Here is a 27,008-nt window from a genome sequence, read left to right as displayed (position 1 = left end):
CCATGACATCACCTGGTCCTTCTCAATTATCACCAATTACCTTGAGGAGATGTCACTGTTTCAGGCAGCTCCAATTAATTATCTAGCCTGAGAATTCAACCCGGGGACAGTTCCCATTCACCGCAATGCCTTCGCACTTCGCCTGGGGGAAGGAGAGAGGCAAAGAGAGAGAGAGGTCCCTTGGGAGGGGGACACACAGGCCCATTGTTCAGTAAAAAGCCGTCGCCACCACCCCACCCCCACCCCATCCAGCCACTCAATGCTCAGGCCTTTGGAGGAAGGAAGTGAAAAGTTCAGGAGCAGAGTCTCCCATGGCTCATTCCAACCCAGACTCCCCTTGGCACCATCTCTAAAGTGGGTCTTCAAGAGAAGGGGATGAGCTGTATCTGCCCTCTCCCAAAAAAGGCATTCTGTTGCCCCCAAGGAGACCCCCACTGTCATTTTTTTTTAAAAAAAATCCATTTACATTTTCCCCTCATTGGCTTCGCCTGTGGGTCTTCCACAGAGCCAGTGTGGTAGACTCATAATCTGGGGAACCGGGTTCGCTTCCCCGCTCCTCCACATGCAGCTGCTGGGTGACCTTGGGCTAGTCACACTTCTCTGAAGTCTCTCAGCCCCACTCACCTCACAGAGTGTTTGTTGTGGGAGAGGAAGGGAAAGGAGAATGTTAGCCGCTTTGAGACTCCTTCGGGTAGTGATAAAGTGGGATATCAAATCCAAACTTTTCTTCCACTGTGATGCCACGGTGCCAAAAGTTTTTTTTATTTGTTGTCCCCAATATGTCCAACAACATCTGGAAGACCAGAGGTGTCTCATTGCTGTCCCTTTATAACATCCAGTTATAGGCCTTGTCCCCAATAAGTCTCTTTTCTTGCAGGAACTAATGATTACTGAATTCAGGCTTGAGAAAAAAAGGAGGGGAAAAGGCGGGGGAATGATAAACTTTAAATGTACAAAGTTGAGAGTGGTGTAAATTCCAGATCTTTAAACACAACCTTCGCCAGCCAGATGTTATTCTGGTGTTGTTTGAACCAGAATGACCATTAGTCCCGACCACCATGCCAAAAACCCAAAGGGCACCAGGTTGGCGAAGGCTACTTAATAACTTTAAAAGGGCCTTGCTGAATCGTAAGACGAGGATGCTGGATTCAACCAACCGCCCTTCCAGTCCAGGATCCTGTTCTTACAGTGGGAAACCTTCAAGGAGGACCCAAGCATAGTCTCTCCATCATGGCTGGCAGCTATTGATGTCCTTCTCTGTCAATTTGTCCCATCCTCTCTTTTTTATTATTATTATTTTTTATTAAAGGTTTTCTCAGTTTACAAAGACATGAGCAGTGTCTCTCATAGCATTTTTACAGATCAGTTGCAATTGTTGAGACATTGGGGATCCCATCCTCTTTTAAAGCCATCCAAGCCAGTGGCCATCCCTGCCTCCTGTGGGAAGGAGTTCCACAGTTTAACCGTGTGCTCTCCGCGAAGAAGGACTTTCTTTCGTCTGTCCTGACCCTTCCAACATTCAGCTTCATTGGATGCCCACGAGTTCTATTGTTAGGAGAGAGGGATAAATGTTCAGATCAAGCCTCGTGTAGTCTAGCCTTCTATCCAAGACATCCCAAATGCCAGCAAGGCCCAGGGGCAGCGGAAAGGTCCATTTCTGAGCATCCCTGAGCCTCCTTCTCTCTCTCTCTCTCAGTCTCAGGGGCTGTGAAGGTCTCCGTGGTAGCTGATAGCATCCAGGTTGTGCAGGGAGGGAGTGCCCTCCTGCCATGCTCTTTCCGCACCACAGCACCCTTGAACCACCTCAATATCATATGGACCATCATTCCATCTGCGGACCCCAACCGCCCTCAGCAGGTGAGATCAAGCTGTCGGGGGGGGGGGTGTGTCATTCCCCCAACTCACCCGTTTTGGAATTTGCAGTCCTTCTGCCCCGAGGTTTCAGGTGCCTGTGATATCGTTCTAACATACATCTTTGAGGGCAAAGACTTGAATCTCACCATGATGGCTCCGAGGCTGATGGTGGCCCTTGGAATATTAGAACTCTAATTCTCATCGTGCCAAAAGGAGAGGCAGTGTCATCTAGTGGTTAGAGCAGCACGCGCCAACCTGAAGCTCTCCAGATGCTTGAGACCACAAGTTGCTCCTAGCCAGTATTTTGCAGTATTTACGCATTCCTTCGAAGTACATACACCACATCTCCAGACAGCAGGATCAATGTCTCCAAGATGCTCTTCCAGCCTCTGGATTTATCTCCCCGTTTCTGTTCCAAAACTGCCTCTTCCAACCTGAGACATTCAAATCACTCTCCAGAGAAATTGCCAACTGTTTCCTAACCATTAGGTCCCCTTTGATGAAAGATCTGCCAATCAGCCTTGGTAGGGTTGCCAGACCTGACCTGAAATCTCCAGGTTTGCCTAGCCCCCTTCAGGTGGGACGGCTTGAATCTCCAGGTGGGCAACAGTGCCTTTAAAAAAAAAACTTTTATTATGCATGCAGTTTGCAAGCTTCAGCTTGGTAGGAGCCAGCTGAAAATTATAGCACGGGCTCTCCACGGTCTTCCCTCCTCGCCTCTCCCAATTAACCTCCGTCTCCAGGGTTCACTGGTGGGAGGGAGTGCAGAATCACCAGGGGCCACTCTAGCTCTCAGGTTTGGGCCATAAAATCTCAGGGTCTGGGATATTCCTGACCCAGGCAATCCATTGACAAGCAACATCCTAAACAAAAGGTAGTTTAAGTCCTGTAACAGGTGCCCAAGAAAGCCAAGGCCCAGCACAACCAAACAGAGAGTCTAGACTTTCACTCACCTGCCCACCTTGAAACTGCCTCAATGTAGTGTCCTCTTAACTTCACTGTCATCTCTCGCTTTGAGCATCCTTGGACCGTCATCTCACTTGACCATTCCTCTGCTCTGCAGGTCCTTGCCTATGAGCAAGGTGAGGTGGTGGAGAGCATCTCCCAGTACACAGGCCGGGTGGGCTTTGCTTTCTCGCCCACCAAGAGTGCCACCATCATCTTGAACGACACACGGAGCTCGGACAGTGGCAGGTACCAGTGCAGCGTGATGAACCCTCCAGACGCTGCCACGCCCAACATCGGGGTCATCCAGCTCACTGTTTTTGGTATGGCTGCTCCCACATCCTTCATTCTCAGCTCCCTCACAAGCACAAGGCTAGGCTTGTCTCTAATAATAATAATAATAATAATAATAATAATAATAATAATAATAATAATTACCCCGCCCATCTAGCTGGGTTTCCCCAGCCACTCTGGGCGACTTACAGCACATAGAAAATGGTAAAACATCAGACACTAAAAATTTCCCCTTCAGGTGTCTTCTAAAAGTCAGATAGTAGTTGTTTATTTCCTTGTAATCAGATAGGAGGGCATTCCACAGGGCAGGTGCCACTACCGAGAAGGCCCTCTGCCTGGTTCCCTGTAACTTCACTTCTCGCAGTGAGGGAACCACCAGAAGGCCCTCGGAGCTGGACCTCAGTGTCCAGCGATGTGGGTGGAGATGCTCCTTTGGGTATACTGGGCCGAGGCCCTTTAGGGCTTTAAAGGTCAGCACCGACACTTTGAATTGTGCTCGGAAACGTACTAGGAGCCAAACATCTCAGATGTGGGGAGGAACCGTGTTCTGCCGGTTCTGCCGTGATGCCAGTTAATCTAAATCTAATGATTTATCACCTGACCCTCTTCAATAAAACCTTTTGGTGAAATTTATACCTGGGTAGCTAATCGTGATGCTAGAATACCTCCCTCTAAAAAGAAATGGAGAAAGTTATAAATTAACTGGTCCCTGAAGATACTCGGGCTTGGCTGTTGAAGAACGTACCCAAGGGACGGATTCAGTGGAGGCTGGTCCATTAGGGAAACTCACCAACCTCTGCTCCTCCAAACCCACCTGCCCTCTTTCTCACAGGCAGCCCAGTGGGTGCCTCTGGGCACCTGCTTCCTCCTCTTTTGTTTCAGTGTTGCCCTTGTAGATAAAACTCAAATTAGACCACGTTCTTCTCCCAAAGAATCCTAGGAAGTATAGTTTGCTAAAGGTGCTAAGAGCTGTTAGGCAATCGCAATTCCCCTCCCAGAGCTACAGCTCCCAGAATGGTTTAACAATCAACCCCTCCTCACAGGGAACTCTGGGAACTGTAGCACCATAAGGGGAATAGGGATCTGCTCTCAACATACTATAGCTCCCAAGATTCACTGGAGGAAGATATGACTGTTTAAAGTGGTATCACAATGCTTTAAATGTATGTCCAGTATGGCCTCGGTCCAGTATAACTGAAGGAGCGTCTCCTCCCCCCAATCGTTCTGCCCGGACACTGAGATCCAGCGCCGAGGGCCTTCTGGCGGTTCCCTCGCTACGAGAAGCCAAGTTACAGGGAACCAGGCAGAGGGCCTTCTCGGTAGTGGCGCCCACTCTGTGGAATGCCCCCACCAGAGGTCAAAGAGAATAACAATTACCAGACCTTTAGAAGGCATCTTAAGGCAGCCCTGTTTAGGGAAGCTTTTAATGTTTGATGGATTTCTGTATTTTAGTATTTTGTTGGAAGCCGCCCAGAGTGGCTGGGGGAACCCGGCCAGATGGGCAGGGTATAAATAATAAATTATTATTATTATTATTATTATTATTATTATTATTATTATTATTATTATTATTATTATTATGTCATGAATGTGGCCTCAGTTGGCTCCATCTATTATTTGCTTAGGCTCCATCTACCGTGGGTCTCCTTGCTTTCTGACTTCACTCCCATGACTAATCTGTAGTCATTTGCAAGTGAGGTATCTTCATAATATAATATATTTCTGCGGTGTCTCAGCCCTTGCAGATTTCACAAGATCTATCCCAATGCCAGTAGTAAATGCCAGAGATGTAATTCTACTCATGCAGATGTTAATTTATATACTTTGGTCTCGTCTTAGCGTTAACAAGTTTCCTGGAACATAATCTTAGACAAAATTAAAGAAATAACAGGATAATTTTTTTCCCAACCAACCAAATTCAAAGAAAAATCTTATTGGATACCTGAGGTATAAACTGTTAATATCAATTTATTATTTAATTTACTTGCTATTGTTAGAATTTGTGCAACTCCTCACTCCCAAATCACAGGCTGGTTAGGAAAAATAGGATACTACAGCTCCTGATCAAACCAGCATTTTCCTGGAAGTTATCAAAACGAACAAATCAATTGAAAAACGCTAATGGTTGGTTAATGTTTAGATAACGAATTTCAAAACAAAAGCAAGCGGCATGTGCGCCATCTGTAATATTACTTTGGGCTTTTATTCTAGTTAGCATATCAAACATTTGGTTTTCATTACCTTTTTTTTAAAAAAAAATTCTAAATATTGCCAGGCCTCTACATAATCTTCATTTGGAACGATTTCATTATTGTCATCTTTAAAATATTTGAGTATTTTAAAAGCGAGAATCGTCCTCTCTGAAGAAATGGGGCTTGTGAGTCTGAACTGGACTTCCTCTTATTCTGTGTCCCTCCCCCAGTGCCTCCCTCTCGTCCCATGTGCTCCAGCGAGGGCGACAGCGAGGAGGGCGGAAGCCTCCAGTTCTCGTGCACCGTGGATGAAGGGATGCCCACCCCCACGTTCACCTGGGAGAAGATCCCACCAGATGCGCAACCTCTGATGATGAGTTTTGAAGGTAACAAGAAGCCGAGAGAGGCGGTGTTCAACAGCTGCTGGTCCCAGTACGAGTAGGGCAAGCAGCAAAATGATAGGAGGACTTTTATTTGATTTAAGGTTTGCGAAGGGATGTTATATATTGTTGCATGCACCCTAACGGCCAGGCTGCAAGATTCTCCAGGGGTTCCTGTGCATACCCAGGTTCAGTTTCCTTGGAATGAAGAGAGATGGTGGTATCTTTAAGGTGCATGGTTTAATTCTCACAAAAATGCAAACCCCAGCATAGGAGGGAGGGACTCGCAGCATTAACGCCCCAACAAATATAGCTTCCCCATTAGGTTTCCAGGGGAGCCCCCAGGTACAGCACAGAGCACATATTTCTGAGTCTCCAGCTTCCAGCATCAGTCCCAAACTCTTGCCCACAGCTCTCTCAAACGCAGGCCCTTTTTCTTGGCCTATTGTTCCCCATTCTTTTCTTTTTAAAATTTATTTATTTGGTTTTTCAGATTAAAATTTTACAATCACATACCCAACAGAGCACCCCTATTTAGGGAAGCTTTAATGTTTAATAAATTATTGTATTTTAATATTTCTGCTGGAAGCCGCCCAGAGTGGCTGGGGAAACCCAGCCAGATGGATGGGGTATAAATAATAAAAGTATTATTATTATTATTATTATTATCATCATCACCATCATCATCATCATCATCATAACATACAACATAAAAACATGATTCCAAAGAATCTCCTTCCTCGCCTTTGTGGGTCCTATTGTCAATAATTTCCTCCTGCATCTTTTATAATAATCCAAATCGTTTACCTCTCCATTGTGTCCAAAATTCACCATTAAACTACAATATTTTAGCTGTTTGCAATGGTTTGTAAGATAAAATATAACTTTCCCCCGGTCTTTATCAAAATTTTGGTCTCCCCGATTTCTGATTCTTCCAGCCATTTTAGCCATTTCAGCATAATCCGTCAAGTTAATCTGCCATTCTTCTCGGGTAGGGACTCTATCTTCTTTCCCATCTCTGGGCCAATAACAATCAGGAAGACCAAAATTTTAATAAGGAATGGGGAAGATATTGTTCTCCGTTCGAGGATGATGTGGCATCCAGCCAGGTGAGTTGGGAAAACTTCGATATGGTAAAACTGGCCAGCCCAAATACACTTAAAAAACGGGATCTCGTATTGGTGGATCAGCAGCTATTAACTTCTAAGCAACAATATTTTTGTTGTTGTGATGATTATTAGTTGTCTAACTCTATTAAAAATCAATTTAGAGCAGCACCACACAGGGATTTTGTACTGCAGCTCCAATACACCCCCAGCCCCGACCATGCCAGCCGGGGGTTGATGGGAATTGTGGACTATAAAAGCATCAGGAGGGCAGCAAGCTAAGGAAGCCTGATTTGGAAGACGAAACGTCCCAAAGTGCTGAATCCAAGGGTTTATCCAATCTAGGCTACGGATCCTCCCTTGTTCTTAACACACACATACACACAAACTTCCCACTGCCTCATTATTCCGGGAACAAGAATGCATCTTTTGACACCCATTCATCTCAGCCAAGCTTTGAAGAATTCTCCTAAGGGGACGCAGTGGCGGGTCAACTCCTGCTCACATTCATGTAATACAGATGAGGGTCCTATGCTGATTGTGATTGGGGTTGGGGTTGGGGAGGAGTTACTTCCCATTGCTAATTTCCCCTTTCTCCTCCGGCTCCGGCCCTCTCGTTGGGCAGATGGCAAGCGTGCCCTCCTGACCTTGCAAAACCTGACGACGCAGGCCTCGGGCCTTTACCGCTGCACGGCCTCCAACATGCTGGGCTCCACCTCCTGCGTCCTGGAGCTGCGTGTTCACGTCAGTGAGTATCGCCAGGGTCTGGAAAGGGCCGGGGTCTAAGCTGGTGCCCTCAGCTGCAGATCCAGGAGATTCACATGGCATGGCTTCATTGCACCAAGGCGTCCATCTTTGAATATGCCTAGGACTCCCCCCCCCCCGATGTACTTGCCTATATTATCAATTATTATTGGTGTTGTTATTACAATTTATTACCTGCCCTTCAACCCGGGGTGGGTGACGACAATTTAAACACAATTCTTAAAAGCCGTTTGGAATAGGTCCTAAAATATATGCATCTCGGGTGTTAGCTCTGCACAGGTAAGTGGAGTTAAGATTGCAGACAGAGCTATGGATCAGGCAGGCTCCCAGTTGAAGCTCTGTTGCCGCTATCCAAAGGCCCCCCATCTTTTTCCTGCAATAAGGTGGGGAAGTTCCACTCTCCCAGAGTTTAGGACCATTCCCAGTTACCTCTTCCGTACAACTGTTAACTCTGTCCTCCTTGAGATCTAGAAACCCTACTAGGCTTGGCTGTAGCTAGGGGCAAGACGGCGGTCTTCAGCCAGCCTTCCCCAACGTGGTGCCCTCCAAATGCTCTCGACTACATTTCCCATCAGTCTCAGCCAGCAGGGATAACGGGGCTGATGGGCGCTGTGAGTGGCCATTCTCTCATCCTGTTTCCTTTGCTGTATTCCAGCCTCACATGGCACCACCTCCCTCGCAGTGGGGATCAGCCTCGTGTTCACGATGGGCCTGGTGCTGATGACGCTGTTTGCACTGGTGTTGTGGCTGCACCATCAGAGCGTGGAGAAGCAGAGAGAGCTGGAACAGGACAATGCACGCAAAAAGCACAGGTAAATCAATGCAAGGGCCAATGTGGGCTAGCATGCTTCTTGGACTAGGATCAGCGCAGACCTCTGAATTGCAACCAGGAATAAATAATAATAATAATAATAGTTTATTTATACCCCACCCATCTGGCTGGGTTTCCCCAGCCACGCTGGGCGGCTTCCAACAGAAGTATTAAAATACAATAATTTCTTAAACATTAAAAGCTTCCCTAAACAGGGCTGCCTTCAGATGTCCTCTAAAAGTCTGGTAGTTGTTTTTCTCTTTGACATCTGGTGGGAGGGCGTTCCACAGGGCGGGTGCCACTACCGAGAAGGCCCTCTGCCTGGTTCCCTGTAACTTGGCTGCTCGCAGAGAGGGAGCTGCCAGAAGGCCCTCGCGCTGGACCTCAGTGTCCGGCCTGAGCAACACGGGTGGAGACGCTCCTTCAGGTATACTGGACCGAGGCCGTCCTCGGTCACCTACCATTTGGGGTATTATACACAAGGCGCATTTGTAGCATACATTTAGAGCACTACAATAACACTTTAAACCATCAAGGCCCCTCCACCCCTAAAAATAAATAAATTCTGGGAGCTATAGAAGTGCCTCTCCCCCAGAACCTCAAGCCTACACCACTCACCTCCAAGCTGATAATCCTCTCCACTCCTTTTGAAGTGCCTCTTCCTGCATCTCACCCTGCTCATCTTCTAAACCACTAGGTTCCAAGAACTATGGAACAGCCACTGCTGTTGCCATCCTTCAGACCACCTAAATAAAGCTTGTGAAACAGTTTTAGGGGGACCCCCTAGACCAGGCTTCCTCAAACTCGGCCCTCAAGATGTTTTGAGACTACAATTCCCATCATCCTTGACCACTGGTCCTGCTAGCTAGGGATCATGGGAGTTGTAGGCCAAAAACATCTGGAGGGCTGAGTTTGAGGAAGCCTGCCCTAGACTGAGCCCTAGTGTTTCAAATGTGGCTAACCTTGACTGTTGCTCCGCAGGACAGACAGCTTCACATTGGGGCGCCTGATCGTTGTAAAGAATCCTTCTGGAGCCAACCCTGCGGCCAGCCCCGTCACCAAGCCCCTCTGGATCTTCACCAGCTCCACTCCCAACACCACCTATGCTCATCGTGAATGGAGGCCCGAGCAGGGGAACCTCAGCCAGGCCACACTTCCAGGTGGCCCACGGCAACCCTGGGGGAGATGGAGAAGCAACAGCCTCTCTGAGGAGCAGGGGTCTTCGTCCGGAAGTGAGGAGGGGAAACAGCCAGGTCCTTTCCCAAAACCCAGAGGATTCCTGGTCTAGGAACACCCACAATGGATGACCCTCTGCATGGATAAACTCCACCTGAGCAAAGGGACAGAACTTTAGGGGTGGGGATTAGAAATTGCCCTGGGGAGAGATCTGACAAGTTTGGGGCTGTGTGTGAATTCTGCGCTTTAATAACAATCACCATCCACCAGACCTTGCACTTTGTTTTGACCATTTGGCTCAGGGAAATGGCACCAGCTGGGTTAGTGTATCTAACCTAGAAGCGCTAGGTAACGGCTCTCCCATTTTATGCAAGCCAAAATATGTTGGGTGAGAATATAATTAGCGTAAGACACAAACACACACACAAGTACTTTTTGTGCTCTGATCTCCAACTATTTGGTGCAAGGGTTGTGTGAAATTTCCACGTCCTTAGCTAGTGTCCTGGTGTAGAGAAAGGCTGTGTGGAAGGACACATGCTGTGCATGCAGAAGGAACCAGAATCAATGTCTGGACTCTCCACCTAAGGCAGGGAAATGTATTTGTTTACTGCATTTATATCACACCTTTTTCTAAGGAGTTTAAGGTGGTATACATGGCTCTCCCCCTCTCCTCATTTGATCCCCACAAGAACCCTGTGAGGTAGGTTAGTATAGGCTCAAGGTGGCCCAGAAAGTTTCATGGGCAAGTGGGAATTTGAACCCTGGCCTCCCAAGGTTCTAGGCCAACACTCTAACCACTACACCACACTGGTGTATGGTGTTATAACAACAACACTGTTGCAACCACTTTGGTTCAGACCATGACCTAGTAGTGGGTCATACAACCAAGGGTTGTCTAGTCCAGTGTTTCCCAACCTCGGCCCTCCAGCAGTTTTTGGACTACAACTCCCATCATCCCTAGCTAGCAAGACCAGCGGTCAAGGATGATGGGAACTGTAGTCCAAAAGCAGCTGGGGACCCAAGGTTGGGAAACACTGGTCTAGTCCAACCCCTTGCAATGCAGGAACCGCAGTTAAAGACAGATCGCCATCCAACCACTGTTAAACAACATCCAGGGTAGGAGAGCCCACCACCTTTTGAAGGACTTTGTTCCACTGCCAAGCGGCTCTTTTTGTCAGAAAGCTCCTCCTGATATTTAGTCGGAATCATCTTTCTTATCATTTGAATCAGCTGGTTTGGGTCCTGTCCTCAGTGGCAGCAGAACACAAACTTCCTCCATATTCCAATTGGTAGCCCTTCAGATGTTTGAAGATGGCTATCACATCACTTCTCGGCCTCATCTTCTCCAGGCAAAACATCCCCGAACTCCCTTGACCATTCTTCACAAGGCTTGGTTACCCCGATTAGTTTGGTCACTCTCTTCCGCAAATGTGCCAACTTGTCAATATCCTTCTTCAATACCCCAACCCACCAGTTCAAGGCCAGTGCTCTCCAGCTGCTTCACCAGTACTGCCCCCTATTTTGGCAGGACCAAACTCAATGTCCTCTCCACCGCTGCAAGAGGAGACTTGACACTCATCCGCAAGCCAGAACACAGAACACCCACTTGCTTTTCCATTACTTTATTTTTTTAATCCAGAGACTTTTTTAAAAAAACAAAAAACGGGGGGAGGAAAAAAAAGAGAAGCATCACCCCAACCAGTTGTCCAATCACCTGAGACGGGAGGACAGCTACTGCTGCTCTCGGCCCACACTCACCTCCTTGGCAAACGGCTTCCATGGCACGAGAGCAACTTTAAATCACCTTCCATGGTGTGGAGTAAAGAAAGGGGGAGGCTGTGGCAGGCTTGTCTTCACTGCAAGCCCAGACTCTCGGGAGGGTTTTCAGGGCCACATCAGACCTGCAGCTGTTTGAGTGGAAGCCCAGAGGCAGAACTAGGTGGCCAGCCTTGAAGGGGAAGCGTGTGTGAGGCTGTCTCTGTGGTGTAAAGGGTTCCTCCTACTGGGCCAGAGAGCCACAAAGCAGGGCTGGGGGAGAGGAAGACTCTCAGCTCCTCAGCTCTCCACGCTCACAAAGAGTAAGGTGCCCGGAGATGGGCAGTGCTGTGGAGGGCAGGGCCTATAAGCGGCGCGAGGGAGAAATGGGGGACGTGCAACATGTCTACATAATATCGCATGCACGGACACAGCGAGAGGTGTGTCGAGCGCACAGGTGGGAGGTGCTGTTCAAAGGGAGGAGAGAAAGAAAGAGAGAAAAGGTCATGACCCTGGAACTGATTAGGGTCGTATCAAGACAGAGGACTGTGTCGAGAGGCAGCGTCTAAGCTCAAGGGGGCAAGCCAGGTCCCGGGCCATGAAGGAGAGCACTGGGCAGAGGCAAGTGTCCTGAGCTGAGCCCAGCCCAGCTCCCTGGCCCGGGCAACAGCGCTGCTCACTGGGTCTGTACAACAAGGACGGGGGCCTGGCATGGAAGCACCGGCGAGGCACAGGACCCCCGTTGGCTGCTGTGCTGGAGGAGGAGGAGGAGGGCAAGGAGGGCCCTTGGTCAGTGGTGGCTTATCAGTGGCTGTCCTTGATGATGACCTCCACGCCGTGCTGCCGCAGCTGCGCTCGCAAAACCAGGTTCTTGTTTTTCAGGTCTTCAACCTGCAGGGGGAGAAAGGAAGCAGGGAAGGGCCTCAGCTCTGTGGCAGAGCGCCTGCCTTGCATGCAGAAGGTCCCAGGTTCAACTTGAAATCTTTTTTTTAAAAGCATTTTTATTTGGTTTTAGATATATACAAAGTTATAAATATTGAAATATATATCCATATACAGAGATTCCTCCGAATTTCGGGACTTCCCCCCACCCTCTCAAAATGGGGTCCCATTTTGAACATTTAAAACTGCATATTCTTCCATACTCTATTATATCAATCCATATTATCCATGGTAATTGTTACACTACAAGTGAAATCAAAATCCTGGCAATGTTTCCATCTGCTTACAGTGGTCTCCTAAGCAGCTTATAAATTTTTTCCATTCTTTTATAGAGTTTTTGTCCTCTTAGTTTCTGAGTTTTCTAGTCAGTTTTGCCATTATGGTATGGTCCAGGCATCCCCAAACTTTGGCCCTCCAGATGTTTTGGCCTACAACTCCCATGATCCCTAGCTAACAGAACCAGTGGTCGGGGAAGATGGGAATTGTAGTCCAAAACATCTGGAGGGCCGAAGTTTGGGGGTGCCTGGTATAGTCCATCAGCTTGGTTTGCCATTCCTCCCCAGGTTTAATTTGCAGACAGGGCTGGGAATATCCTCTGCCTCAAACGCCTGAGAGCTGCTGTTGCCAATCAGTGTAGGCAATACTGAGCTAGATGGGCCAATGATTTGCCTCAGTATACGGCAGCTTCCTGTGTCCCTATATGCTAAGGGAAGGACTGCAGCTCAGTGGAAAGCATCGAGAAGGACCCAAGTTCAATGCCCAGTAGAATCTCCAGGGAGAGAGACACCTGCCAGAAATCGCTGCTAGTCAGTGTAGACAATACTGAGCTAGAAAGACCAGTGGTTTCTCTCCGCACAAGGCAACTACCTATGTTCCTACATATTCATCCATACCGCTGCAAGCAATAGGCAGACTGCTGGAAGAGCCCCCCCACTACTTCTCCCCTTCTGGTAGAAAAACATCCATACCCTGCCCCCCTTCTGGCTAGCCTTACCTGCTGCCGCAAGACCTCATTGTCCATCTGTAGCTGGTCCAAGCCCTGCAGCTCCTCAGAGAGACGGATGTTGCTCTGCCGCAACTCCTGGATGTAGTCACAAGCTTTGGAGAGGATGCCTCCTTTGCTCTGCAGTGAAAGCGATTGATTGAGCTGCAGGCCCAGGGATTAGGCCCCAGGGTAGTACCAGCCCCTGACACTTCAGGTGGGAACACTTGGCAGTTCATGGCTGCCTTCTCTCTTCAACCCCCTCCCCCTTCCACCCATCTCAGTGTGCCGTTTCCCTGAAGACTGGAAAACTGCCTCCTCCTGCCTAGAAATGTTAAAACCAGCACAACTTTTGTTGCCAGGTGCTGCAACGAGTTAAGGCAACAACCCCCGACAGTTTCCAGGGAACCAAACAATTCCTAGACCAGGTGAAGATGGAAGCAGGGGACTCCTCCTGATGGGGGTGGCAAGACAGATCCCGGGATCGTCTTTTAAAAGATTCTATTCAAAAGCTCTTATAAACCACTTAATGTTTTTAAAAGTTTTGAGTTCTGAACAATAGAAAAGCAACAGAATTAACAGAAAAAAATACAACCCAAAACAAACTGCAAGCAGTAGCAAAGCTTGCAAAAAGGAATTTTAAAAGGCATTAAAGGGATTGAAACACACAAACAGGGTCCAATCTTCTGGGGTCAGGGGATGTCTGGGCAAACAGGTCTGCTTTTACAAGGCATCCAAAGCAGTTAATGGCTGCTGCTTCACCCAACAGCTCCTGTTTTGCACCTATATGTTTTTTAATCCATGCACATGCAAACAGATTGCTTGATATGGACGCCACCACGGGTTAAAGGGACCGCTGACCATTAGGTCCAGTCGTGACCGACTCTGGGGTTGCGGCGCTCATCTCGCGTTATTGGCCGAGGGAGCCGGCGTACAGCTTCCAGGTCATGTGGCCAGCATGACAGAGCCGCTTCTGGCGAACCAGAGCAGTGCACGGAAACGCAGTTTACCTTCCCGCTGCAGCGGTACCTATTTATCCACTTGCATTTTGACGTGCTTTCGAACTGCTAGGTGGGCAGGAGCTGGGACCGAACAACGGGAGCTCACCCCATTGCGGGGATTCAAACTGCCGACCTTCTGATCGGCAAGCCCTAGGCTCTGTGGTTTAACCCACAGCGCCACCCACGTCCCTTTTACCACCACGGGTTACTAAACGCCAAAATGAACGATTTCCTTGATGTGCAGAGTAGAGTTCTGGATACAAGATTTTGAAGTTTGGTAGGCAGAATGTTTGAGAGGGTGATGAGCTCAGGTCAGTTCCCTCAGGCAGAGCCCCTTCTGGCCTTTTCGATCCCTCAGCGATGTGCCCACCATTTTAAGATTACCCAGAGAGCCCTGGTGCCGTCAACATGATGGAATCAAGCCAGGGCACTGTGGAAATTAGAATGGCAAGCAGCTTCACAGATGCAGCAGCTGACCCTGAGCGAGCCTGAAGTCAAGGGCTGGCACCCTGCTGGGGCCTTTCTGTAACTGGGCCCAGACTGTCTCTGCTCCTACAGAAGGCCAGTCCAAGCCCCCTTACCTGTCCAGATTTGGTGTTCTCCATGGAACAGTCAGGGATAATCTTAGACAGCTGCACAATCCAGTTGTTGATCTTGTCCCTGCGCCTGCGCTCCACTGGAAGAGATGGAAAGACAAACATCATAGACAGAGCCTGCTGGATGAGGCCAAGGGCCCACCTAGTCCAGCATGCTGTTCTCACAGCGGCCAACCAAATGCCCCGGGAAACTTGCAAGCAAAAGAGCACTCTCCCTTCCTGTGGTTTCTACCGGTAGCAACTGGTATTTGAAATCAGGACAGCCTCCCAGCATCACCATCATGCTGAGTACCCATTTGTAGCTTCCTCCTCCATGAATTTGTCCAATCCTCTTCTAAAGTAATCCAATTTGGTGGCCGTCACTGCCAGCTGCGGGAGTCAGTTCTATAGTTTAGCTATGCCCTAGGTGAAAAAGCACTCGATATTCCTCAAGAAGAGCCTTTTGGCCAGCCCAAAATGATCCCCTGCCTCCTGGCCTACCACCGGTCATTCTACATACACAACTCTCTATTTAAGGTGGCCAGCCGGGTCCCACCTCTTGACGATTATTACATGCAACTGAACACAACTCAAACACTTCAAAAGGCCTTACTAGTTTTTCCAGAATTTTAGCCAGGGTTGGAAATACTTTAGAACTCAGAATAAAATCCCTGGAGGATGAGATGTGAACATATACTGGCATATGCAGCAACATCTTTACACCCTTAGAGGATTTCTTTAGAGGGAATCTCTTTTTTTAGAACATACTAGGCAAGATAATAGATGAGGTGAAGGAGGGGGAGAAACAGGGTATGCAAAAGAGGTTGTGAGCAAGATAGTATATATGGGGGTCAGGAGAGAGAGCATGACTCTCCTTTAACTTCAAAAGGAAAAAGAGAAAGAAACTGGGTTGTCAACAATTAAAAGAAATAATTAAACATTACAAGAGGCAGTACGTACAGCAGCTAGGAAAGAGCAATTCATCACTAAAATCATAGCAGTCAACCTTGGCGATTGCTGCCCTCGCCAAATTACTTCAGACTGGGGAGATCCTCTGGTCCACGGGAGCCCATTGCTGCTGTGTTAAACCAAGAACCCGGCAAGGTTTGCCAGCACCCAACTTTCTAAAATGAAGAGGAGGAAAAAGGCAGCACCAAAGGTGGTGGGATTCAGAGCACATGGAGAAGCACACGCCTAGTTTGGAAGCCATGGCACATGTAGAATACACCACCAAGTCTGCTCCCTTTCCCTTGTGTTTTTAGACTGTAAGCCTGCGGGGAGGGACTGCCTTGTTTTGAGTATGTGAACTGAAATGCTCTCTGGTTTCACATGAATTTTCTTCTTCTTAAACATTTCTGTTGCGCGCAAATCTATCTCAATACATACAGGGCCTCAGACCTACTAAGAATTCAAACAAAATAACAATTGAGCATGAGGTGGAAGAATGATCGGCATACAAGAACGGTGGGATGTGGACCAATCTCCTTCAAGATGCTAAACAGATTGCAGTGCTGCAGTACACCCTGCAATAAGATCCTTCTACAGAGGGGTGCAAGGCAGTCAGCACTCCAAGCAACCTCTCCTCGTGGAACAGTGTGGCTAAATTCAAGGATCACGTTCGTTGGCAAAACAGTTCCCACTCACCTTCATTGTGCTGCGCCCGACGTTTCTCATCTCGGGTTGTTCGTGGGGCTTCAGACTTCCTGAGGGAGTCAAAAGCACACAGTTTGGCACTGGGTTTCCCATTCAGATTTCCAGAGACAGGAGGAGACCCTCAGCAGCTCCCCTTCCAGGCTGGGAAGCCATTGGACACTCAAGGAAAGTGTGCCCCACCCCTGAATAAAGGGAGAACTTTAGCGACTGGCATGCGACAGGGAAGGAGAGCACTCACGGTGAGTAAGGGTGAGTCCTGGGTGCAATGGACCTCTGTGTCCCACTTTGCAGAACCTCCTGTGGCGACATCATGACAAAAAACTGCCCTGTGCAATTCAAAACAAGACAGAGTTGTAGAGAAGAGCAGCACAGCCCTAAAGGAGCTCCCATGAAACTGATGACCAAGCAGGTGGCCAAGCTGCCCTAGTTCTAAGTGAGGAGAAGTGGTGGTGGTGAGGATATTAACATGACTGCGTAGCACCATCACATTCTGCAGTGCGATCTGAAACTGGGTTCCCCCAATCTGTAGGTATGGGAGCTTGTTTCCCAAAATCTGTGTCCAACCTGTGCAACCTAGACTCCTAAAACTTCACCACTCGTGCTCTGCGACGACCGGTTTAGATGCACGACATCGTCAGACTGGCAGATGAAGCTGATAGAATTTATGGAACTGTTTGAACTGACTGGGAGAATCCGAGATCGGGGAGAGGAGACGGTGGAAGAAGATTGGAAGAAATTTAAGATTTATTTGGAGAAGAAATATAAGATTAAATAATGGACAATAAGGGAAGTGGAAGTACAAAGAGGCTGAAGAAGCAAATAGTTATAGTAAGGAGGAATTAAGACTAAATGTAAAATAATTATGATTTTTAGATCCAAATGATATTTTGAAATACTGGAATTTCGTGGTTATAACGGATGTAGAATAATATTTATAATGAGTATTTTAGAAGAAGCAATGATTTAAGAAGTAGAGAGTGCTATACTAGATATAAATAGAAACGTGGAAGGGGGGGAAGGAGGAAGTCGACAGAGTAAGAAAGTATATTGGAATATTATATTGTTAAGAAAATGTTTTTTTTTCTTTGCATTTTTTGTTTTTGTTTTGTCTTTTTTCTTTTATCTATGTTTTTTATAGTTGTTGTATTTGTTATAAAATCAATAAAAATATATTTAAAATAAAAATAAAAATAGATGCACGACATCGTTCCGATCATTTGCACAACCTGAGATGGCCAAAACGGCCCCATCTTGACATGGAAAACCCATAGCGAGCACAGAGGTGGGAGCAACTCCATTTCCCAGGGGAAGGGGCTAAGTAAGTTGAACTTGCCAGCTGGCTCCTGGGGAGGGGAGGGGTGGCCCTAGGCCCAGGCCGGAGGGAAGCTCCTCAGGCCAGTCGTCTTGCAGGTAGCCCAACCCAACTGACCTGTGCCAGTTGGCGTCGCTTGCCCCAGCAGGGCATCCGAGTTCTGGGTCGTCACCACAGCTGTGGCTGTGGTCCCTGCCCCGGCAGACGTGCTGGTGTCAGCCACTGCAGTGGCAGGGTAGTACGTGTAGTGCGTCTCTGTGGTCGCAGCTTCTGTCTCGACGGCATCTTCACTGGTGAATGCGCCCTGGATGACAGCCTGGGAGGAGGAGGAGAGAGGAGCCTCCTTCAGATACATCTACCTCAACAAATACTTGGGCAGGTATCCATCTCAGGCAAAGACAGAGGGTCAGACAATGGTGCTATTCTCTCAGGATGCTCCTCCCTTGAGATCCTCTTCCTACACTGCTTTTGTATTGAAGCCCAAAGCACAAGTGCAAAATCAATGCAGGAGGGTTTAGAACCTTCAGTCTAGCACAGTGGTTCCCAAACCTTTTCAGGCAACCGCCCCCCCCCCCGGTTCCACAAATTCATCCCTAGGCCCACTCTACCCTACTCTATAAAAGCATCATTCAAACAAATGTTTGGACAAACCACTGGCGAAGATAACCCACACAAAATTCCAAACAGTAGCAATTAATTGCACGTTTGTTTTCCAAAATCCAATTGAAACTTATTTAGTTGAATTAATTCAACAAAACTGAGGAACGTGATCCAGTGATACCCTTCGCAAACACCCCAACGGCATCACAACTGCTTGGATTGAGCTGCTTATACCTTCAAAGGTACCTTAGATGCAAGAAGCGAGGGGCAGAGGCAGTTATTTGATATTCAGCAGCCTGGTTTTATGAAACAAGCTTCTAGTCCTTATGAGCTATGGAAAAGCCAAAGGGAAGGGGAGGGGCTAAGAAGGATTCCTTGTCACTCTTTGGGTGCTTCCAGGTGGGCTCTTTCTGTTGGACTGGGGGTGCCACATGCAAGATTTTGAGAGTCCACACAATAAACAGCAAAAATATGCCAGCCTGTATCCCCACCCTTTATTTTATTTCAGATATACTATTTCCAGGGAAAACCCAGTAAGAAGAAAAACTCCTCTTGCCAATGACCCATTCAATATCTTAGCATTAAGCCCCACTGGAATCACCCTTTGGCCCTTCATACTGACTAGCAGATGCTGAACACTGCAAATGCACCAACTACATGCAACCGTACCTAAGTTATTCAAGCTGCAGAATTGGGGTGAATGTGCCTGCAGAATATCCACCTCCTGCCCATAAGCCTCAAGGAGCCTGTTTCACCAGCCACAAACCACCTGGGGCCAGAGGAGCAGAGCTAACAGCTCAGCCAGAAAGGATGACTGCATAGAGCAGATTGGCAACGTCACCATTTCCTCCGCTGACTCAGCAGAACCCACCTGTGTCATGGACTGTGTTGCAGGATAACCGCTGATGGCCCCGGTGCCCTCCGTCTGCCCATCCAGCTGCCCTTCGGCTACCTGAATCACCCTGTACATCAGCTGGGGAAAAGAGCAAAGGGGAGGGGGGACATTGTTAACAGAGCCAGTGCTTAGTGGCGAGAGCAGCCTTTGCCAATCTGCCCCCCTCCAAACCCTCATCAGCTCCAGCCAGGAGACACAGGTTCAGAGTCCTGTTGAACCATGAGGCTGACTGGGTGAGCCTATGGCACGTGCTTTTCACCTAGCCTAGCCTAGCTACTTTCTTGCAAGTGTGTGTGGGGGGGGGCATAGAAAGTTGCCTTACACTGAGTCATGCCATTTGGACCATGTAGTACAGTCGTACCTTGGTTCTCGAACAGAATCCATTCTGGGAGTCCGTTTTGTCAGGAAAAGGCCTACTTACGAGTAGCACCCTGGCAGAGACACATGCCCGACTGGCATGTTCCCCCCCTCCTGGGCGATCGTTCGGGAGCTTCGTAAGCACTCTCCAGCCCAAACATCGCAGCAACTGGTTCGAAAACCAAGGCTTGGCTTCCGATTGGAGCGTCCTGCAGCCAATCGGATGCTACGGAAGCCGCACCAGACATTCAGCTTCTGAAAACCGTTTGGAAACCAAAACACTCACTACCGGTTTTCGATCGTTCAGGAGCCGAAACGTACGAGTTCCAAGGCGTTCGGCAACCAAGGTACGACTGTACTGCCTAAACTGACTGGCAGCAGCTCTTCAGAGTTTCAGGCAAGGTTCCTTCCCAACCTTGCCTGCAGATGCAGCCAGGGATTGAACCTGGGACCTTCTGCATGCAAAGCACATGTTCTACCACTGAGCTATGGCCCTTCCCAAATGTGCAGGGGAGCAGAAACATCCACACCATGCTGAGCATTCTGAAGGAGGGGCTGGGATCTTACAAATGTACTGTATTTTTCCGTGTATAACACGACCTCTATTTTGGGGGACTCAAATTTATGAAAATGGGGGAAGATGACCCCCATGTATAAGACGACCCCCATCACTTCCCTGAGCCTTGTTGGAAATAACCCTGAGCTAGCAGGACCCCTGCAAACCGGTTGGCTTGGCCTCTTTCTCCAGGATGCAGTCCCGGGATGCCCGCATAACTGCATTTGCACAAGAGGTGGCTGATGCCTACAAGGGGGAACACACAGGCCAAGCTAATGAAGGGGCTGGGCAGGACCAGCCTGAGAGGGTACGAGTCCCTGCATGCCAGAGACAGGGAGGCACCCTGTGCTAAGTCTCCTTATGCTTTGCTCACCTTGGACTTCCGGAAGGTGGAAGGATGGAGCACTTCAGCAGAGCAAAGATGGGGGTCTTCCACATGTCTCTGGACACACTGGGCGGGGCAGCACAGACGCTCCATCCCCGTTTTTATCACACCTACTGTTTTAGTCTATTTTTCAGAAATGCTGGGAAACGAGATGGGGTGTGTGTGCGCTGAGTTAGGGGTGATGTAGAGAGAATAGATAGTGGGAAGAACATGAGAATAACAGTACTGGATCAGGCCAATGGCCCATCTAGTCCAGGATCCTGTTCTTGCAGTGGCCAACCAGATGCTTGTGAAGGAACCCGCAAGCAGGAGACAAGCACAAGAGTATTCTCCCTTCTTGTGGCTTCTGTGGGGGCACTGCTGCCTCTGACCGTCAAGGAATAACAGAGCCACTATATTGCACACCCACCAACCCACCCCAAAGGAAACAAAGCCAGCGGCACGAGGGGAATGCGATAAGTGTCTTACCTGAGTGCCCCCATTTTCTGTCCGGAAGACGTATTTGATGTTGGGATCAGGGAAGGTAGCAGCTGATTGAATGCTAGCAATGGCCACACTGGTGGGATCTTCACCTGTCGCCACTGCCCCTTAAGGAAAGAAGAGAAGGGGGTGCCGCCCAGGGAAGAGAGATGGACACATTTGCTCATTAAGCGTTGCCCAGGCAGGAACATTCTCCATCCACCCACACAACCAGCGGAGCAGTGTGCCAGAAGATTAGAAGGGAGTGGAGGGGAATCTCCACTAGCAGATCACCGTTTAGCTTTTGGGGAGTGGGAGGAAGTGGGGCAGGGTGGGGGCGGGGAGGCCGGAAGCAAGAGAGGCAGGTGTGGGTGGGTGCTCACCTTCCTGGATTTGCACAGTGCCCTCTTCCGTCTCTACTGCTTTCTGCTGTCTGCCAAGAAAGAGAACAAAGGAAGGCACATGAGGAGAGCTCAGGGGCCCCGAGACAGTATTTGGGCTGTGTGCACCCGCCTTTCTGCTTCTTTCTCGAGGGTGGCTGGCTACAGAAGGAGGGAGGGGCTCCCTTATTTAGAAGAGACCTTCAGCAGACACCCTCCTCCACATGCACCAGACCTTGGAGGCTAATGTTATTTAATGTGTTTATATCTCGCCTTGCTCTCAAGTTGGGACTGAAAGGGGCTTACAGCATTTAAAAACAGTATCAGAAAGTGCAATGTAATTTATTTTATGCATTTGTATACATTTATATCCCACTTCTCCTCAAAGGAGCTCAAGGTGGAGCACATAGTTCTCCCCCCACCCCCACTCTATCCTCCCAACAACCCTGTGAGGGAGGTTAGGCAAGCAGGACCTGAGCTCAAGAGCACTCCTTCCTATGGCTCTGACCATGGAGGCAGAGTGTAGCCTTCCTGGCTAGAGGCCATCTATAGCCTTATGCTCCATGAATCTGTCCAATCCTTCAAGGAGAGAGGCAATAGGCCAGGCACCCCCAAACTCGGCCCTCCAGATGTTTTGGACTACGGTTCCCATAATCCCTGACCACTGGTCCTGTTAGCTAGGGATGATGGGAGTTGTAGTCCCAAAAACATCTGGAGGGCCGAGTTTGGGGGTGCCTGCAATAGGCCTTTTGGCTGAGGATGAATGAGGGGAGGCCTGCTTGTGGGCCCGCCAGAATCTTTTGTCTGGCCCCAGGATGCTGGACTTCCTGGCAGGGCAAGAGGAAAAGAGAACTATCAGCCACTAGGCCTGATAGCCCTGCTACTTTACACACAGAATTTATCTCAGAAACCTGTGGGGCCATTCACTCACTCTCATAAGAGCCCTGTGGCTAGCACCCTGAAGCAAAGCAGATACCCTCAGGAAGCCCCCAAGAAGGGCCTGAGACTAAGAGCCACCCCCCCCCACTGCTCCCCCACCCCAGGAAGCAAAATATATTCAGAGGCATCCTCTCTCTCTCACCCCTTCATTTCTTCACTCCACTCTGCATCAGAAGACTGGAGCCTGGGTTTTTAGTCTTCCACTGCTTCACAGCTGCTTCATCCAGACCCTGGGAAGGAAAACACAGATTCGTGAAGATGGTGCCTGTCGTTCTGCTGCCTCATTTCCTCTCGCACTAATAATACAGTAATGCTATTGCCAAAGCTAAGCAATTTTGCCCTTCTTTCAATGCCCCAGCATGCTCTCAGATTTTAGCTTTTGGTTTTAAAAAAAACTCTCTGTAATCATTTATTTCCACAATGCTATTTCCACTATTATGGTACTGCCTGGGTGGCTCAGAATTCTAAGAACAGAAGCACCAAATAAATCTGGCCATCGCAAAATGCAAAAGGACCAACAAGCTAAACAGTCAAAAGCTAGAAGAATTTCCATGAAATGCCCAGAAAGCATTTTGACTTGTCACTAATGTAACATGCAACCAAGTTCTCAGCAGCACTCTTAATTTTCTGGGACCAAATGCAAATTTCAGACCTTTCTCAAGGGTAGCCCTACGTACAGCTCCTTACAGCAGCCTAACCTGGAAATAACTGCCACATGTGTATCTGTGGCAAGAATTTTTCCAATCCTCTTTTAAAGCTATCCAAGTTGGTAGCCATCACTGTGTCCTATGGGAGGGAGTTTATTCATCCTGCTCTATACCCACTGTGGCAGAATTCAGACAGGTCTTTCCCAGCAATACCTGGGAACGTCTGGATCTTTACAGCACGCAAAGCATGTGCTCTACCACTTAGCTATGGGCATCTCATGTACTGTATAAATAAATCAGTAATAGAGATTACTGACATCCCACAAGTGTGGAGTGTGAAAAGGTACATTAAATTATAGGGATCAATTTGCATCACAAACTTCCTCCCCCGGGCACCCAGAGGGGAGAAAAAAGAGCAACCAATGGAGACAATGTCTTATTGCTCTAACCACTCATATGAACGCTTATTACGGTAAAATAAAAAAATTCCTTCAGTAGCACCTTAAAGACCAACTAAGTTTATATTTTGGTATGAGCTTTCGTGTGCATGCACACTTCTTCAGATACACTAGAAACAGAAGTGTCAGACCCTATATATATATACAGAGGGTGGTGGGGGTGGGTGGGAATGGGTGATGGGCTGATGGGAGTGGTAAACCTGTAGATGGCTGTTAACGGCTGCTGATGGCTGCAATTAGTCCTGGGCTGAGGTGCTAAAGAAAGCTTGATCATGCATAATGAGATAAGAATCCGATGTCTATATTCATCCCAGGTGCTTCCATGGTTTTAAGCTTGGTAATGATTTCCAATTCAGCAACTTCCCTTTCCAGTCTGTTCCTGAAATTTCTCTGTAATAAAACAGCTGCTTTGAGATCTTGTATAGAATGTCCTGGGAGATTGAAGTGTTCTCCTACTGCTTTTTCAGTCTTATGGTTCCTGATGTCAGATTTATGTCCATTTATCCTTTGGCGTAGGGTTTGCAATGTCCTTGGGGGGGGGGACCCATCCAGTCCTTGGGTTTTTAAATATGTGCATTTCCGTGAAGCGTCATGTACAGTGATGGCACCATGGTTCAGACCTGCACTCAACACAACCCCACAACTTGGAATGAGAGGAGGCACTTCTCTTGCACCCCATCATCACTTTTAAGTTTTAGATTGTAAGCTTATCGGGGCAGCAACCTTTCCCATTTTATGCTCCCCTGCAGAGGGCTATATACACTGAAAGCGCTATATAAACACTCACACAGATATTTAAGGAAGGCAGAGTGGTGTACGGATCAGTCTCCATACACATCACACCAGGGTTCGAAACTAGTAATGCGCCAGGCGCATTTTGCACCTAAGATTCTCCATTTGTGAGCTCCTCAAAACGCCAGGGCGCCATTTTTTTTGCGCCTGGCCAATACTCAAGGATTACTGAAATGTAAGTGCTTTGAAGCCTCAAAGTATATGTTAAGTATAGACAATACGTTAAGGAGATTAACAATAAAGAGTGTTTGGAGTTTCTTACACTGCATTACACAGGTGGAGGTTAGATGTGCAGCTTTTCCAAGGAAAGCAACAGCCCACAAAGTCACACCACTCCTTTGATCCTCCGAGCTGATGGCAACCAAGCATGAACAATACATACCTTCCTGTGTTCATACAAGAAGGATGCTGCCTTCTATCAGGTGGGTTCCCCAGATGTTGTTTTACTGCAGCATGCATCATTCCTGACCAATGGCTAATGACCATTGGTATGATGGGAGTCGTAGTCCCACCAAATCTAGGGGCCTAAGATTGAAGAACACTGTGCTAGCCCACTACTCTCTTCAGCAGCAAGGATAGGCAGAGAGAAGTCCTTTTCCAATCCTTCTTTTAACTGGCCAGGAAGTGAACCAGAGACCTTTTGCATGGAAAAACAGGTGCCCTGTTCCCCAAGCTGTGCCTCCCTGGCTCCTATCCCTTTCTTACTCCTGGTCCACTCTAATTTGTAAGCTCCTTGAGGGAAGGGGCCTACTCATTCTAGCCAATGAAACTCTAAGATACGGTACTATATACCCAGTACACAGGTGTTGTAATACTATAAATATTATATAGCACCACATGCGTTGTTACTCACTGTTGTTATTAGTATAGCAACACTAATATTTTGCATGTTTTAAAAACCTGATTATGGGTAACTTAGGGACCGTATCGTGCAGCTAACAAAATAATATTTATATTTATTAACTACTTTACTTACAAAAGTGAGTTACAACACAGTATAAGCATTAAAACTGGTTACAACAAACCAAATAATACTAAAAAAACCCCACATCCATACCAAACGAAGGGCAGGCGTTATGGATCCTGTGCCACTAAGAGCTTACTTTAAAAGGTAAAGGTAAAGGAACCCCTGACCATTAGGTCCAGTCGTGACCGACTCTGGGGTTGCACGCTCATCTCGCATTATTGGCCGAGGGAGCCGGTGTATAGCTTCCAGGTCATGTGGCCAGCATGACAAAGCCACTTCTGGCGAACCAGAGCAGCACACGGAAACGCCGTCACAGGGATTCAAACCACAGACCTTCTGATCAGCAAGCCCTAGGCTCAATGGTTTAACCCACAGTGCCACCTGGGTCCCATAAGAGCTTACTTAGAACCCTTCAAATTAAGGGCCAAAAGCCCAGGTAAAAAAAAGTTACATTTCTGTCTGGTGCCCTGGGGAGAGCATTCCACAAGCAGGGAGCCACCACTGAAAAGCCCTATTCCATCCTCTTGGCATCCGGGGGGGGGGGGGAGCCCTTGAAGGAGGGTCTGAGATGAGGACCGCAGTGTCTTCAGTGCTACATTCAGCACCACCACCACGCTTGTTGTTTAGTCGTTTAGTCGTGTCTGACTCTTCGTGACCCCATGGACCATAGCACGCCAGGCACTCCTGTCTTCCACTGCCTCCCGCAGTTTGGTCAAACTGCACCCAGCACCACCACGCACCCAGCGTTAATAACATTCAGAATAGACCCAATAAAACTGTTGATGGGAATAGCAGCAGCAGCAGCAGTAGTAATAATACTCGGCTGTACTCAACCATAGCCACCCTCAAGAGCAGACCAATGCGAATAATAACAACGAGAGAGCGAAAAAGCATGCACCCAGCGTTAGTCACTCTTCGGATTGGAGCCGACGAAACTCACAACAACATGACAGTAGTGATCATAAGAGCCGTCGTGGTAATAGCTTGCTTACTTTACGTTAGTCACACCCAGAGCAGCCCCAACGAAACAAATGCACTTGGCTCACTTGGCATCCCCAAGTGCAATAGAGCTGGACACGAACCCATAATAATAAAAGCGGCCTCGCACGTGTGAAGTCCCAAAAAACAAGAGATAATCAGGAGAGGCCTGGAGATGGGGAGGAGCTGCTGTGGGAGAAGCCCCGCCCAGTCTCGTCCGAAGAGTCGCCTCGCCTTGAGAAACTGAGGCCAGAAAGACACCCGCCCACACGACCCCCACCCCGGGCCCAATCCTGCGCCCCCCGCACCCTCCCGCACCACGGAGCCTCCAACCGTCCAACCCTATCCAGTCCCCCGCCCGCCCTCCGGATTATCCCCTCCTCCTCCTCCTCCTCCTTTGCCAGAGGGGGGAAGGGGGAGGGCGACTGTTTACCTGGCCTCCCCTCCGTCTCTTTCGCCCCCTTGTCTCTCCATGGAGATCGGCGCATGCGCACCGCGGAGCCTTTCTCTTCTCTTCCGTCCTCTCTGCCTCTCCTCCGCCGCCGCCACCGCCCATACAGCTCGACGGGGAGGCAACCACGGCAGGCGGCGCAAGCCCCGCCTCGCCGATCTTGGTTCCTGGACCCGGGGCGTCGCGGCTGGAAATGATGTGAGGGGAAAGGCCGCCGCTTCCGGTCGCCGCCATCTTAGGGAGGGATCCGGCTTTTTTTTTTCTTACAGGCGCCATCTTAGGGAGGGACTCGGGCCTTCGTTTCTCGCCGGTGCCATTTTGGGGAGGGAGGCGGCTCGGGGCTTTCTCCTCTCGCCAGCGCCGTCATGGAGCGGCTCGTGGTCACCTGCACTTCCGACTAG

At 48.6% G+C, this 27,008-nt stretch overlaps 2 protein-coding genes across 5 annotated transcripts; one reads left to right on the top strand and one right to left on the bottom strand.

Moving 5' to 3' along the window:
* The first annotated feature begins 125 nt into the window (after window positions 1-125).
* On the top strand, window positions 126-11,095 carry LOC118075884 (immunoglobulin superfamily member 11-like). The gene is made up of 8 exons (XM_060269837.1): window positions 126-159; window positions 1,697-1,857; window positions 2,918-3,122; window positions 5,516-5,671; window positions 7,397-7,519; window positions 8,192-8,348; window positions 9,329-9,579; window positions 11,052-11,095. The coding sequence occupies exons 1-8, from the start codon at window positions 126-128 to the stop codon at window positions 11,093-11,095; spliced, it is 1,131 nt and encodes a 376-aa protein (XP_060125820.1).
* Window positions 11,096-11,129: 34 nt separating this feature from the next.
* USF1 (upstream transcription factor 1) lies at window positions 11,130-26,778 on the bottom strand. 4 transcript variants are annotated; one of them, XM_035098868.2, is made up of 11 exons: window positions 26,590-26,778; window positions 22,457-22,544; window positions 21,379-21,428; window positions 21,005-21,123; window positions 19,215-19,316; window positions 17,861-18,059; window positions 16,670-16,757; window positions 16,423-16,481; window positions 14,785-14,879; window positions 13,215-13,367; window positions 11,130-12,169 (listed from the first exon to the last, which is right to left on the bottom strand). In XM_035098868.2, the coding sequence occupies exons 2-11, from the start codon at window positions 22,462-22,464 to the stop codon at window positions 12,083-12,085; spliced, it is 960 nt and encodes a 319-aa protein (XP_034954759.1). In that variant the 5' UTR covers window positions 22,465-22,544; window positions 26,590-26,778; the 3' UTR covers window positions 11,130-12,082. The 4 variants fall into 4 exon arrangements, with proteins under 4 accessions (XP_034954759.1, XP_034954760.1, XP_034954761.1 ...); XM_035098869.2 differs by having other exon boundaries at window positions 21,005-21,117; XM_035098870.2 differs by having other exon boundaries at window positions 13,215-13,343; window positions 26,590-26,776.
* Between the last annotated feature and the right edge of the window lie 230 nt (window positions 26,779-27,008).

This window comes from Zootoca vivipara, chromosome 17, assembly GCF_963506605.1.
Source record: "Zootoca vivipara chromosome 17, rZooViv1.1, whole genome shotgun sequence".
Classification (NCBI taxonomy): Eukaryota; Metazoa; Chordata; class Lepidosauria; order Squamata; family Lacertidae; genus Zootoca; species Zootoca vivipara.
The sequence above is the reverse complement of the archived record's forward strand: the minus strand, read 5'-3'. Positions and strand labels throughout refer to the sequence as shown.

Coding starts and splice junctions, on each gene's coding strand:
- LOC118075884 (XM_060269837.1), top strand. CDS start 126: ATGCCTTCGCACTTCGCCTGGGGGAAGGAGAGAG. Junction 5,672..7,396: donor TCTGATGATGAGTTTTGAAG/GTAACAAGAAGC, acceptor CTCGTTGGGCAG/ATGGCAAGCGTGCCCTCCTG. Junction 9,580..11,051: donor GCAGGGGTCTTCGTCCGGAA/GTGAGGAGGGGA, acceptor CTATTTTGGCAG/GACCAAACTCAATGTCCTCT.
- USF1 (XM_035098868.2), bottom strand. Junction 19,317..21,004: donor CAGAAAATGGGGGCACTCAG/GTAAGACACTTA, acceptor TCTTTTCCCCAG/CTGATGTACAGGGTGATTCA. Junction 14,880..16,422: donor TCGGGCGCAGCACAATGAAG/GTGAGTGGGAAC, acceptor CATCTCTTCCAG/TGGAGCGCAGGCGCAGGGAC.